The sequence below is a fragment of the Chaetodon auriga genome, chromosome 5 (genome assembly GCF_051107435.1).
Source record: "Chaetodon auriga isolate fChaAug3 chromosome 5, fChaAug3.hap1, whole genome shotgun sequence".
Classification (NCBI taxonomy): Eukaryota; Metazoa; Chordata; class Actinopteri; order Chaetodontiformes; family Chaetodontidae; genus Chaetodon; species Chaetodon auriga.
Window position 1 is genome coordinate 7,444,958 of NC_135078.1, and position 14,315 is coordinate 7,459,272.

At 46.3% G+C, this 14,315-nt stretch overlaps 1 protein-coding gene across 9 annotated transcripts in view; it reads right to left on the minus strand.

The window, feature by feature from the left end:
* The window catches only part of fbrsl1 (fibrosin-like 1), a 268,866-nt gene that overhangs the window by 90,967 nt on the left and 163,584 nt on the right, over window positions 1-14,315 (minus strand). For 8 of the 9 annotated variants that reach the window (XM_076730319.1, XM_076730324.1, XM_076730322.1 and 5 more), the window contains exon 5: window positions 11,805-11,834. The exons of the other annotated variant lie outside the window; for it this stretch is intronic. In XM_076730319.1, coding sequence (XP_076586434.1) covers window positions 11,805-11,834 — 30 coding nt within the window. The remainder of the gene's footprint in view (window positions 1-11,804; window positions 11,835-14,315) is intronic. 9 annotated transcript variants of the gene reach the window in all.

Consider the following 14,315-nt stretch of genomic DNA (forward strand, 5'->3'; position numbering starts at 1 on the left):
TTTGCATCTCTATCTGCAGAATAAAAACTCTGAGAAACGCCTGAGCTCCTTTTGTTCACACTGAAGCATTCTTTCACAAGTCACAGAACAAGAACGCAGACCTGCTGGAGCACAAATACAGTAAAAGGATATGGTGAATCTGAGGCGTTCTACTTGCTGAAGTGACGCTTGTTCATCATTCCAAAGCATGTCAGAGGCATCAAGAAAGTAAGCGTGAAAGCAAAGGAAGGGCGCCTCACAAGGACTCAATGCAAAACTGGCCTGACACCTGTATTGCGCTCTCTCTCTCTCTCTCTCTCTGTGTATATATATACATATAAATAATATATATATGTATTTATATATGTGTGTGTGAGTGTTGATTGCTTGCTCTAAAATAATACGAAATGGCCCATACTAGGTAATAGCCACTGTGAACAGGAAATGAAACTCTTTAGTATGAATCTATAAGTACATACCGCCATGCGAATGGCAAATGACATCTAGGGGCGACATTTCTATGCAGCATGTCTGCATTTCTCTTGGGGAATGTTTGCAAACCTTAATTTCTGGGCTTTTGCTTGTCAAAAGACCTTCATTACAGAGTGCAGCGTATTAAGAAGAGAAAGTGGCTTAGGCTTCTTGTCAATCAAGTTCCCATTCAGACTAAGCGTTTGGGACAAATTAATTGTCAGCCATTTCTGTTCGGGGCACATCACAACCTGTAATCACCACCCATTTGTTCCCCCACCACTGTGACATTTTATCTGAAAGGAATCACATTCAAACCATGTTTTCCTCCGTCATGATCCATCTGTGCATTTAAAAAAAAAAAAAAGGTGAATTGATCCAATCTGCAACTTCAACCTACCCCCAGGAAACCAGTGCAAATGCATTCTTAGCATGCAGCTGAACAGATGACTTCCATCTCACAGCGGCTGTGAGTCCCTCTCTATTACTGGGGATGAGTTTAAACCCTAGGTGACGGAGATGAACAACTGGCTCGGCCTATTCCCTGGGTGCATGCTTGGCCTTGTTGTTGCAGCAGTAGCCATGACACTAGAGATGAGGCCTCACAAGGCTGGAGCTGGCGAGGAGGAAAAATAATATCAAAAGAGCACAGCATGGTGCTTATCCTTTTACAAGAAGCATGCACTGCAGCAGAGCGTAAAGAGGAATACTAGCTACGGCTCAGACAGAGACAGAGAGAGACACAGCGCAGCAGGGGAGAGAGAGGCAGGTGGAAAAGGGGAACAAAACAACAGTAAGAACAGGCAGGGGGGATGCTATAGAGATGAAGGGATGGACGGATGGAGGTAGTGTTAGCACAGTTTTTGTCAGTATTGTATGTGATTGCCCTGTTGAGCTATTACACGTGGTTGAGTCAAAGAAAAGAATACAACGAACCAATAAAAGCTTAAAATTGGCTCATGTTTGTGAGTGTGTGGGTGTGAGAAGAGGACCACCTCATTTAGCACCCGATGCCTCTTTTAGTATCTACTCCGGTTAAAAGGTTTCAGCTAAGCTACACGAGAAAACCAAATGGTGAAAATGCAAATCCACAACCCCAAACAGGAAGCTCCCATAACAGCACGTCTGGTGGTCAGAGGGGACTTTGTTAAAATCGGAGAGATATGCAGCTCACTAAGCTGTCTGACAGGAGCCAAGCCCCTAGCGGTTTGTGTCTCTCATAGATGTTCACAAACCAAACAACCCCCCCCCCCCCCAATAAAAAAAGGGAAAAAAAAAGGGAAAAAAAAAAAAAAAAAAACTGGCTGGCTCTTCAGAGGCAGGGAGCAAGCAGCAACATCTGCACCTGGCAACCGCCAGCTATACGAAAGGTAACGGGGGACCAGCTTCAGTGGATGGCTCATCCAGAACCCTCCCTCCTAGCATCCCACCTCCTCTCCAACCCTCCCTCCCCTCAGCCAGCACATCAGACGGATGCGTTTGACATTTACACAGCTTTCAACACTTCAGAGACGGGAGATTTATTCCGCCAGCGGCCCTGGCTGGAGCCAGGCCTCGACCTGGGCTGGCCCCCATGACGACCCTGTAGCTCAGCCCTGAAATGAGGCAGGGCCGAGGAGAAGGAGAGCAAGAGGGGAAAAAACAGAGAGAGGGAGGCAGGGATGGATGTCTCGATTCTCCTGGACATTTTCTCTGGCAGATTCCGATAGACGTGCAAAGGGAAGACAATAAGCGTTGCGCATCCCGGAGCACATTAAAACGACTGGCCAAATTAATCACACAGTTCCACTTGTCACACTCGGAGGACAGTCTGCCATGAATTCTGCCTCAGAGATAGAGAGAAGAACAGAGGAGGAACTTGCCCAGCTCCACGAATGCTGGCACAGTGTCAACAACTGTCTGCCTGAATACTGATCGCAACCCTGTACACCGAAAAAAAAGCCAAGATGGTGGATTGTTCAATTTTACAAATATGCAGTCAGTCGAAGTCGGCCAAGAGTGGATTTTTAAAGGCTGATACAGCAATGATAGTTCAAAGCTGATTAATTGGCTGGCATCAAACGCCTTTTAAAACCTTATCTGTTAATGTTTATGGTGTATAAAAGTACTATTGGGGTTAAGGGAACAGTATTACACTATATTTCTTCCCAGAGAGACAAGGATCAGCTTTGTTTCTCCCGACTGGCAAGTTTTTACAAGTTAGGAAAAGTCGGCAGTCAGTCACAATCATTTGGAGATGTGTGAGGACAAATGAGTGTTTCATTTCAGGTGACAGCAGCAGCTCAAATGACACACCTTTTCCCAACATTTGATTTTTTTCTTAATAGATATCTGCTGCTCCCCCAGCCAAGGGCATTGACTGATTTCTGCTTTGCTTTGAGTGATGCTCCAAAGTCTTCACGGTGGTCGCACTCAATTTGAGATGTGTGAGGAAAAAGGAGTGTTTCATTTCATTTATGTTGAGTGGCACTCCAAAAGCTCTGTGGTGCTAAGCTAAGCTTCAAGAAGTTGAGAAAATAAGATAATTCAAAAAGTAACATTTTTCTTGATATTACACAGATAATGAAAGAAATGGAGTCAAAGATTACAGAAATGATGATGTAGAATGGATTAGCACAACATGTCAGAGCTTTATGACTCAATAGCATGAGACCTACTTGAGCAGAACAGGTTGACTGAGCACAAAAACAGCGCACATACAGTACATAAAGAGGTCATCTTCCTTTAACAGACTGATTGAATGTACTGAACATAATATACCTTCTGAGAATTTAAAATATTGAACAAAAATAAAACATTGTCAGTAAACACGGTTTTAATGGGTGTATTTGCTGCAAGAACTCGAGAAAAAAAATAAGAGCTGGCTGAGCTGCTGGCATTTAAGTGTCACAGTCGGTTCCATTTCAAAATAAATAATCAAAAGGATGTATAAAAGCCAAAAAAGAGAATAAGGATAAAAGCACTTTTGCATTGACAATTCAATTTGTGAAGAAAGTTTGCCTGGCTGGATCAAAGTCAGTGCAAGAAGCAACGCCACCAGATTATGTTGTAAAGTACGTGAGGAAAAGAACTTGATAAGTGAGAAGAAAAACATGCTGCATATAAGCCCTGAGGAAGCACCAAAGAGACTCTGCCTAAACAGTAAAACAGCAGCGACACTTGATCCCTTGTCCAGGCGAATAAGGTGACAAGCCAACAATGCACTGACGAGTGAAATGGCTTCAGTTTAGCAGACATCTCTCTGGGGACGTATACTGAGATACCCCTGATTGTAAGGGAGAGAGCACAGCCAAACCCAGATCTCCTGGTGTGCGAGCACACAGAGGGGGTAATGGTCCATTTTGATAGTCGAGGACCAAAGCAGTGTCGGATACTGGTGGAACAACACCAATTTCCTCCCGCAATTTCCCTCCTGCGGGTGCTGGGATGAGGTGTGGGGACGCAGGTGCTGTGACCACTCTGATGGGGCGTGGAAGCAGAGCCTCGCGTCTCGCTGAGGGACCTCCTGCCAGGCCCGAAACATCGGGGGAATAACTGAAGGTCTCTTTGGCCTTGTGGCGAAGGGTAAAGCCTTACTTCAACTCAGCTTTAATTTATCAACGGGATGTTTTCTCAAACCTTCCCTGAAACAAACTTAGAAAGCCACGAATGGCTACTTGATGGGTACTTATTGAGCTTACTTACATGTAAACATGTAAGTGCTGAACGTGGGTGGTGGTGCTGTAGTAATATGAGGCTTTACGCGGCTGAGCACCTCTGCATTTAAATCTCTCAACCAGAGAGAGAGAAAAAAAACCAAGTGATTGCTCTTGACCCAAACAAGCTGTATCTGAAAGCACCACCTACCAAAGTGATTTGATCACAGGATCAAATCTATACAGCCATTTGACCCTTGACCTCCCCAGCAGGCAGCCAGGGAAGTCAGCTGATTACCCTGGGTCAGCCTAGGATCTCTGGATTAGGAAAGTATTGATCCCAGTGAAGACGTAGGGTCCTGAGGGAATGAGATTGAGAGAAAAAGCTCTGCCGGCTAGAAATGATATCGACCAGCAGAAGAGGCCTATACAGGCTCTCACGTAAAACCATATTTGAGCTTGGGACCTCAGAGTTGGCTGAGCAAACAGAAAGACAGCTTCAGCAAAAGCTCCGTTCACAGAGGCCCATTGGAAGAGGACAGAGAGAGAATGAGCGAAGGAGGATTGAAGAAGACAAGCTCAGAGAAATGCTCTTTGCATTAGCCAGACACACAGAGGCCTCTAGTTCAGAGCTGACACACTTAAGGGAAGAGTCAGCGGGGGCCATGTAAATCAAGCCGGGGTGAGGAAAGATATAGTCCTGACCTGGGGCCAAACTAAGCAGACTTTAACATTACCCAGAGTCCATGTAAACAGCACTGAGACCTGGCAGCGCTCTATTTCACTTCCATGCAAAGTATGTGGTGAGGTCGAGGAGAGAAGGGGGGCGGAATGCATGGACAGATTGATGGTGATAGTAGAGGGGATAAACTTGAAGAGCTGTCCCCCTCTCCACTAAATTAAAGGACCGCCTTGTCCTTTCCAAAAAGAAATCCCTCAACCTTTGCTTTCAGCACTCGCTTGGGGAGTGACACAGCCGGCTGGGCTGCTGGTGTGATCCTTGGAGTAGTTTGGCGAGGGAAAAACAGACAGTAATGGCAGATGTATGAGGGAACAGGGAGCATTTATTCAGCTCAGAGAGAAAGAAGAAAACTGCCAGAAACCTGAAGGGACAGGGAATACGCAACTGTGTTATGAATATAGTCGTGGAAGAAAAATGGGGACATAGGTAAGAGAGAATGAGAGAGAAAAACACTGATTTATGTTTTTTTTTTTTGTTTTTTTTGCACCTCGTCTTTCATAAGGCTCCCTTCGGCTTCGTCTTGTCTCTGCTGACCGTGTGACTGTAACTAGCTCGCTATCTTGCCTTCAGAGGCGAACGCGCGCACATACATCCACGCATGTACAGCCCTCACCACCTCCCAGTGTTTTGACATGGCCCCGGGCCCCGTGCTGCTGAGCTGCAGCGGCAGACACTGGGCATTGGAAATTTAAGTCGGGGCGTAGGAGAAATTAGGCGAGGAGGCAAGGAAATGGGATGTTGACTTGAACTGGCCCCGGGGGCAGCTGAGAGTCTCCCTGTGCAGCTCCGCTGGCTGCCTGACAGTTTGATGGAGCGAGTGGAGGCTTCCCCGCGGCCCGAGCCGCCGTCTCTAACACTGATGTAGCTCAGTGAGGAACAGATTGAGCCTCCAGGCATCGCTCTGTACTGCTACTCCCCTCCTCTCTCGCTCTTCCTCACTCTCTGTACTGCTACTACTCGCTCTCTCTCTCTCACTAATCCTGCCAAGCCAACACACAGAAACACAGTATCTACGTGCTATATGCATTCACACAGAATCACGTACTGTATGCACACATTAAGACACTTAGATACACAGAAATAACAGCAACACCCACAGCGAGCCTGGCTCCCTCCTTCCTTCTTGTCCCCACGACAGTAATGTGATGAGCACTACAGATGCTGTTTACTGAGCTCTGGCCAACGCACAGGGAGAAGGAGGAGGAGAGTGAGGGTGGGATGGAGGAAGAGGCAGAAGGAGGAAGAGTAAGGGGGCTGGCAGGCCTTAGCCATAATGAAAAGAATCTGGCGGCGGCCCACTGTGTGCTGGTCATGAGAAGCATGTGCCGCCGGGGGGCTCTACTGCTAATTTCAGGGGGCAGCCAAGCGTTTCACGCTAGACTTGTCATCGGGCCAGAGGGGGCATTCATACTGGGTGACAGCAATTGCGAGAGGGCGAGCAGGGGGTTTGGGGAGGGGGACTGAAGAGAGAGGGAGAAAGCTCCGGCTCCCTTCCCCCTCTCTGTACCTCCTGTCCCCGCGTCTGCAATGATCAAACGTTATTGTAGGCAGGGTACAGAATTACAAATGAGTGTCCCGTGGAAACGGCTGGAACTGGATTCAGCTGCTCTCCTCTCTCTCCTCAGGTGGCCACGAGGGACACACCTCATCCTCCAACCCCTGCTGTCCAAACAGGATTTATAGTTGCATCTTACACAATGATAATAATCGTTTCAGAAGGAGGCGGTTTATAAGCCCACGCATTAGGACACAGAGGGACTGCTTGTGTGTTTGGCTGCACTCGACCTCGGGATGGGCAGTGTGGGTAAAATCTAGAGACGGAAATGTTATTTCACATCACAGTGGCAATTTGTACGTTGTGATAAAGTAAATATTTTGTAAAATCAAGTGTGAGACAGTTAAAAATAAGCAGATAGGACTGCCCAATTTGGATTGGTCAGTAACTTAAGTACCTGACAAATCAAAGTACTTCCTCTGCCTGCACCCACAAAAGATAAAGGGATGGACAATCTCAGTAGAAACACTATGACATGATCCCTGATGGCTGACAAACTCTGATCGTCCTACGGTATATATCATCCTATCGGTGTGGTCCCACACTGTCCTTGGTTTCTAGCAGCTCCCTCCATCTTCAGGACTGGCCGTCTGTTAAAGGTGAAATGACCGACGGACACATCTTTAATCAGTGCCATCGACTGGCCTGAGGATTTGGTGCGCACTTGGGGGTTTATCTCTCAATTCAGCTAGATAAAATGAGCACAAAGTCACTGGAAATCATTAAAGAGTTGAGATGAGAGGGGGAAAAAAGAAACAGAGGGGGAAAAAACACCCTGTCAGTCCAACCCAGACATGATGGATCCTATGAAATGAGGTAGGGTAGGGTTAGGTAGGGGGGGGAGCAGGCGCTACCATGAAGTTGATGCTAACAGCTGGCAGCCTCCCCCTGAAAAAAGAAGCGGCTGGCTCTAGTCTGGCAGCCAGGAGAGGCAAGCGAGGGACGAGCAGGGATGAAAGGAGGAGTGTGAGAGATGGAGTCAGTGATGAAAGGTGGGTGGTTGATGGTAGATGAGTGGATGTGGGATAGGGTGGTGGTGGGGGGATTAACCAGCTTGCAAGGAGAAACTTCTGTTCATTGCCTCTGAAACAAGCCGTCACATGAGAGAAAAAGGAAGGGATGGGAAACAGAGAAAGAGAGACAGAGAGCAACGTAGAGTGAAGGAGGCGAGAGGAAGGGAGGAGGCAGCCACATTGCACATCTTCAGGCTGTGAATAATTTAGAGGAGCACTGGGGAGACGAGACAAAGATGAACACAAAACACTGGCAGCGTTTGACCTAGAGCTGCAGCTACATCAGTGCACATCACAGAGTGGAGAGCTCTCTCTCGCTCTCCCTCTTCCTCCCTCCCTCTCTCTCACTTTCCTCTCTTTTGCTCTTCATCTGCCTCCCTCTGTGTCAGGGAGGAAACAGCTGTACGCTATTCTTGTTTTGCCTCACATTCTATGAAACTCAACAGAATGGCTGACAACTCCGTTTCATAAGGATCGCTCGTTCTCCAGAAGAGAGTCAGACGAGCGTCGCACAAAATGGATGCGAGTACACGCAGGCCATACGAGGCTGTAAAGGCGGATCCATGTCCCCTGGCAAGTACACGACGACCGATACCATCACATCATACGAGAAGGAACATTTTCACGGCCTGAAAGCATCGAATTCAAAGAGTTCAAACTTGATTGTAGCTGCCTTGTTGTCAACTTTTACATCCCGCTAATGTTGAAACAATTTGCTAATCTTAATGATTGCTTATTATTATTGGTTTCGGATTGCTGATCATTTTAGGCCTCGAACAAACTGCATTTTTCTGTCAATTCTCAGAATAAATGATTCATTGATTACGAGATAAGTAGATTATTCAGTAATTAAAATAATCATCAGTTCTACGTTCTTGGCAATTAAAACATCTGAGTTCACAAAACCGTTCCCCAAACATTGTGCCCACTGCATTTTAAGAGCCGTAATCGCAAGACTACTTACAAGATATAAATTATTCACATCATCAATCCTATTTTTAATGAATATATAATCAATGTAATATTTACCACCCATAAACGGACATTTCCAGAGAAAAATGTCTCGCAGAATGCTCACATCACACCCTCGGACTTGTGAGAGTGGGACAGTGCTGTGAGCAGCCAAGCAGTGCAAACTGTGGACGGCCGCAGTAAATAACAGCTGCCCTGCGATTAGGCACAGAAGAGGTTAAACAGAGCTCGTTCGCGCCGCCTTTGTCAAGGTGCCATGAATCACCTCACCTGCTGAAGTGAATGTGTGATGAAAGGACCACTGGGCATCTGTGGTGGGAGTGACAGTTGGGCGGACAGAGGGCGGTCTCATCAACCCAGAAAGGAGGGGCCATTTATTACTGTAATTAAGGAAACGTGGGAGTAGAGGAGCAGCGATTGTAAGTGCTTACTGATATGCAAAGGAGTAAATCCCCTCATTTGGTAGGAATAGTATGAGTGGATAACTAGCCATTAAAAAGAAAAGAGGACTAAAGATATCAACCAAACAAAACATGAGGTTACTCGGCTCCCTTTCTTTATTTTCTCACCCCATGCCTACCTCCGACACCCTCTCACACCCTCTCCCGCTGTCTGCTGCTCGGTCTGCGTGGCTGATATTAATGGGACGTCCCTTGTTTGTAAATGTGCCAAGTTGCGTGCACCGCTGCAGGCTGTCTATTATAGCAGGCCTCTGGGGCAGCTTTTCCATATGGCGTCACATATGGCACTCAGCAGCATCAATTAATGTTGTTATAATACTGATTTTTATGAGCTCGGATTTCACTCCTTTCCTCTCCTCTCTAGCCCTCCAACTCCTCCCCTGTCCCCCCCCCCCCCCCCCCCACCCCCCACTGTCGCCGATACTTTGATTCTTCAAACTGCCTCTCTCCGTTTCCTCAAACCTTCGACAACCTGGCTTCTGAGCGGCAGAGGATGTGGAAAGTTTTCCGTGCCAAATTCTGAGAGCTCCTACCAGCACTACTGAATGCCGCTCAAAGACCTTGAACACGACTTTGTTCCTGCTGCACTGCAGAAGAAGGGTAACACTACTGCCAATGTGTCAGAATCTTTGCATCTTCTCTGAAGCTGAGAGACTTCGATCAATGAAATATGAAAGAGCGCAAGAGTGACTAAGACGGCAATTATACAGACTGAGTTAGATAATATCACGTATCTGCAACCAAACACAGCATTTCCAGCACCTATTGTAGTTTTGGTCACATTAGGGCAGCATCAGAGCCCGTTAGTGTGTTAAATTAAGCCTGTATTTATGCACAAAGCAATAGGCAGATGGATGTAAGAACAGAATCTGAGGGGCCTTTTTGTTCCCTGGTGCCTTTGGTGGTGGATCTGACAGGAAGGGAACAAGAGCGAAGCAAAAAGCCCCGCTTAAAAAGCTCCCAGCCACACCAGCCTTGTCAGCGACGCCACAATTAGAGACTAGATCACTGGCGCTTCCCAGCGAGAAACATCTCACCACCACTCCTCAATGGAACTCTTTCGTTTGAGGAACACACTCAAAGTGGGGTTTTAAAACGTTTCGGATGGCTAATCACTCTCAGGATGAAAGGCCCCGGCGTGTTCGTTTGTCTCAGCGTGGGGAGCTTCCCTTGCCGTTTCTCTGTCTCTGATTCTGATTGTTTTTGTTCGTTTCTTTTTCAGCAGGCAGGCGAGGCAGGCGAGCTGGCAGGCAGCGCTGTTTGAAGGTGCAGTCAGACCCGAGTGCAGGCCTGATGCTTTGTAGTGATATTTCCAGCAGCACAATCTCATTACTTTTTGACGTGGGAGATGCGTGCAGGGGCGGATTGTCATTTCATGCTGTCAAAAGTTACGTGAGGGAACGGAGACGGGAATGGAACTTCAATGACCTGCATGCCTCTGGCTCATCAAGACTGAATATATTAAACCAAATAACACAGATAAAATCCAATGAACCAGATCCTTGAAGACGCTTGTAAACTTAAAGTCCAGTCCCCAGGGGTGTTGAAGGAATCTCTCTCCTTATCTGCAATCTTCATAATTGGATCTGTTTCACAGCTTCCTAAACTACACTAACCTACACATCCCCTGAACCTAATTAACCTACATACAGCAGTGCACGTACACTAAGACAGCACATGTACATACTAAGACAAACAGATCTTTGTATCTTGACAGAGAAAGTCCTCACGGCAGCGGCTCACACCTCTCAAAGCTTGTGAGAGCTCCTGGACGTTTTCACATGGGACAATCATTGGCAGCTTCCCCCTCAAAAAAACTGGGGGGTGTCCCTCGAAGTTGATTTCACACAGAGTTCTTTCAATGCCGAGAAAAACTTTGCTCTGTTTAAGAAGCTGCCAGGCACTGATTGAAGCGCCTGGTTACTATGCGCACCCCAGCCTGTTGCTGGGGTGACTGTCCCAAAGTGCTTCCTGGGTAATTTTCGAGGTCACTGGTTTGTGCACACCTATGTGCTGCAGATGGGCCCACCCTCATTCAGGGCCCAGCAGGAACTCTTTCATTAGGCCCAGTGAATGGCCTCATTCATCCCCTTCACCTCAATTGGTCACGCTGCGTCTCTGCAGAGGGCCCAGGACAAACTTTTCTCTCTTTCCACTCCCTGATCCTCCACGCACCACCCACCTTAGTCATGCTTCACTTTTGTTCAGGGGCATGTGGTGGCTGGAGCTTCAGGGCTCATCTTTGGCTGCAAAGTGCCGAAAACCGCCGAATAGGTGGAACGAAACAGACGACTGACATTTCTGTCTTTGTTTAGCTGTATGAATGTTCCACAGAAGGCTGTGCACGACACGTTATTTACCAGTAGACCAAGATGAATGTAGACACAGACTGCATTTTTTCGTATTTGGAAAAATGTCATCTTCCTTTTTGAATCCTGCATCAATCCAACACATGCAAATAAAAAGAATAATCATTTATATTCAGTATACTTTCAAGGTGCCATATTTTGTACAGATCTTTATGACTTATCAGTGCATTAATCCCATGTTCCATATTACTCTTTCTATCTCAGTGTTGCACATAAGGCCCCAAGGAGCTGTTCCAGCGGTACTCAGAGCCATTTCATCTCTAAGTTGCCTCTCTCTCCACTTGCTCCTGTAACTGCTATGCTTAGCCATGCTAGTAGGTCCTCTCCTCCCTGCCTCTGTTTGGCCCTCAAGTGAGTCTCAGGTCTGGCCTAGTGAGAAGTGACTAATTGTCTTGAGTTGTTAGTGTGCCTGGAATGAGATCCACTTCAATTGGCGACAGGGTGCACAATAATTTTGTTTCTCCCTTCCTCCTCCCCTCTCTCTCTCTCTCTCTTTCTCCTTCTTGCAGCAGATTTACCCCCTCTGCTTCTCAAGCTACTGAGCTGTAAAATTGAGTGGACGGCAGGCAGGATAAAGAATGAGACCTGGCATCGTGGACGCACTAACCTTGAGGAGGGCCACTGCTGCTGGCTGCACCTAAAAAGATGGAGAGAGAACGTCAGCCATATTGGACTGAGGAAGGTTAAAATGAGTGGGGAGGAAAGACCAGAGGTAGAGAGAAAGGTGGAGACCCTTGCTGATGATACAATATGACAGCTTGGCAAAGCAGATCTCAATCATGACAAGGATGGACACACACACTACAGATAGATGATAGAGTGTCAAAGACAAGAGAGGGAGAAAGGAGAAAGTATTAGCTATCATTTAAACTGATCTGTCCTCTTAAAGTCCTTGTTCTTTCCCAGCTCCTTCTTTTTTTTTTTTTTTTATAGCAAGTCTATGTAATGTCTAGCCCAATTAATCCCTTGGCTGCTGCAGTGCATATGCACAGATGTACAGCTAGTGTACTTATCAACCTTTGCAATTAGACAAACCTCACTGAAAGCCTAAAATGTCTTGACAAAATGAACATATTTTGTGAAAACAGCTAATCTGAAAAATGACCCCGGAGCATGTTTCCTAGCAGTTCTAACAAAAATGTCCTTCATAATGAAATCAATCTGTATAGCTACTCTTGGAACAAATCTGAGCAATCAATTACTATGAATCACAAATAGCTGCAGTTTAGATGTGAACAAATGGAGCCTTGGTCGCTTACAGATGATATTAGTGCTCTGAGCTGCTCTCTCTCCACGAGAGATTAAGCAGGTTTGTACTCTCCTAGGCGGGCAGCGTTCCCCCCTCCGGGGTGCTGCACTATCATTTGCAGGAAAATTACTTCAGTAATGAAGAATCCAGGCCCATAAATCCTCATGGCCTCACCTTCCTTCGCCTCCCAAGTCTCGCTGAACAGCTAGTAAAAATTCCCTTTAAAAAATTCATAGCGCAATTTTGCTCAAATCCCTCCCAGCAAGCACAATTATGGAACTTTCATCTCAATTGATTTATGTCCTGAGCTAAGAGGGGGGGGGGGGGGGCATGGGTTGGAGAGGGGTGGGGGGGTTCTAAAGGGGGAGAAAAAAAAACAAGTGGTAAATCATTGTTTTTAAAGGGGAAGGCGTAAGGCCTTTTGTCACTTTCACGGCGTGTGTGTTGTAGTGCAGACGATAGAGCGGCACACGGATGAGGGGAGGAGGAAGAGGGAAGGGAACGTCTGAAGGGTTTGAGAGCAGGAGTGAAATGGCAAAAAGGAGAAGGAGGAGGAGGAGGAGGAGGAGGAGGGAGATGGGGGCGAAAGGAGCGGTATTCCACTTGATTAATAACACTAATCAAATTATACAGTGTTCCACTGTGCCCTGAAATCTGGGGCCATAATGTCCTCTAATGGCGAGGTTCATGGAGCTAAACTTCAGAGGGAAAACACGGTGCTGACTGCTGCATGCCTTAATGAAGGCAGTAAAACATCCATTTCCAGAAGCCATGAAATGAAAGGCAAGATTGTAGATGTGCACCCAGTGGCTCTCCCACTGCAAAAAAAAAAAAAAAAAAAAAAAAAAAAGGGCTGTTAACACAAAAGACAGTGTCGGAGAAAGAGAGAGAGACAGACAGAAAGAAGACACAGGACCTTAAGAAGAGAAATGAGGACAGAATAATACAAGAGAAGAGATTTAAAGGGCAAGAACGCCAAGAGTAAGGGGATATAAAAAGAAAAGGGATGATGAAGTGAGGATTGAAAGACAGATTGGTAGATGCTCTCAGTGCTTTATTTCCAGAGAAGTTCTCTTCTGGCATGAAGACAATGCTGATTATGGATGAGCCAGGCTGCTTTACTATGTCTGTTATACTTAGTGCTGCTGACAGCGGCCACAATTCATCTCTATTTAGTTGCTGATGCACCTAACCACAGCATCCTCCCCCTCATCTATCTCAATACCACTCCATTAGAATATTCCCTCTGTCCATCCAGGCATGCATTCTGTTGATCCATCCATCCATCCGCATTTTCATTCGTCCCTCCGTCCACGTATGCATTCGTCTCTCTATCCGTCCTTCTGTCAATCTGTCCGTGCATCCACTGGTCCAAGCATCCATGTGTACATTCATCCATTTGTATGTCCATCAATCTGTCCATCCATCTAACCATCTATCAAGCCATCCAATCTTCTGTAAATAAAATTCCACTCTGAAAGATCTGACACATAAAACAATATCGCCCTGACCTCAGCTGTCAGCTAGTTGCTGCAGGTAAGAGTTTAGCTTGTTATTTCTAGGCATTACGCCAAAAGACGGTTTGACTTTTGGCAGCCGTACGCTATATATCTGACAAAACGTAAGCACAACATGTAAAGATCACTATGGCTCTAGTCACAAAGCATCGTCCTGCAGAGAAATGGTCTGCTGCACTAAAACTAACTGAGACTCCAGATACTTAAATTTATACGAAAGCATTATGGTCTGCATTTAATCTACTAAATTGCACATGCTACAAACAATCAAATCAGCCTTTGCATCTTGAGTACAGCAAATGTTCGTAGTCCTTGGGGCAAAATTTCATCTGGAGAGCAAGGGAGGAAAAAA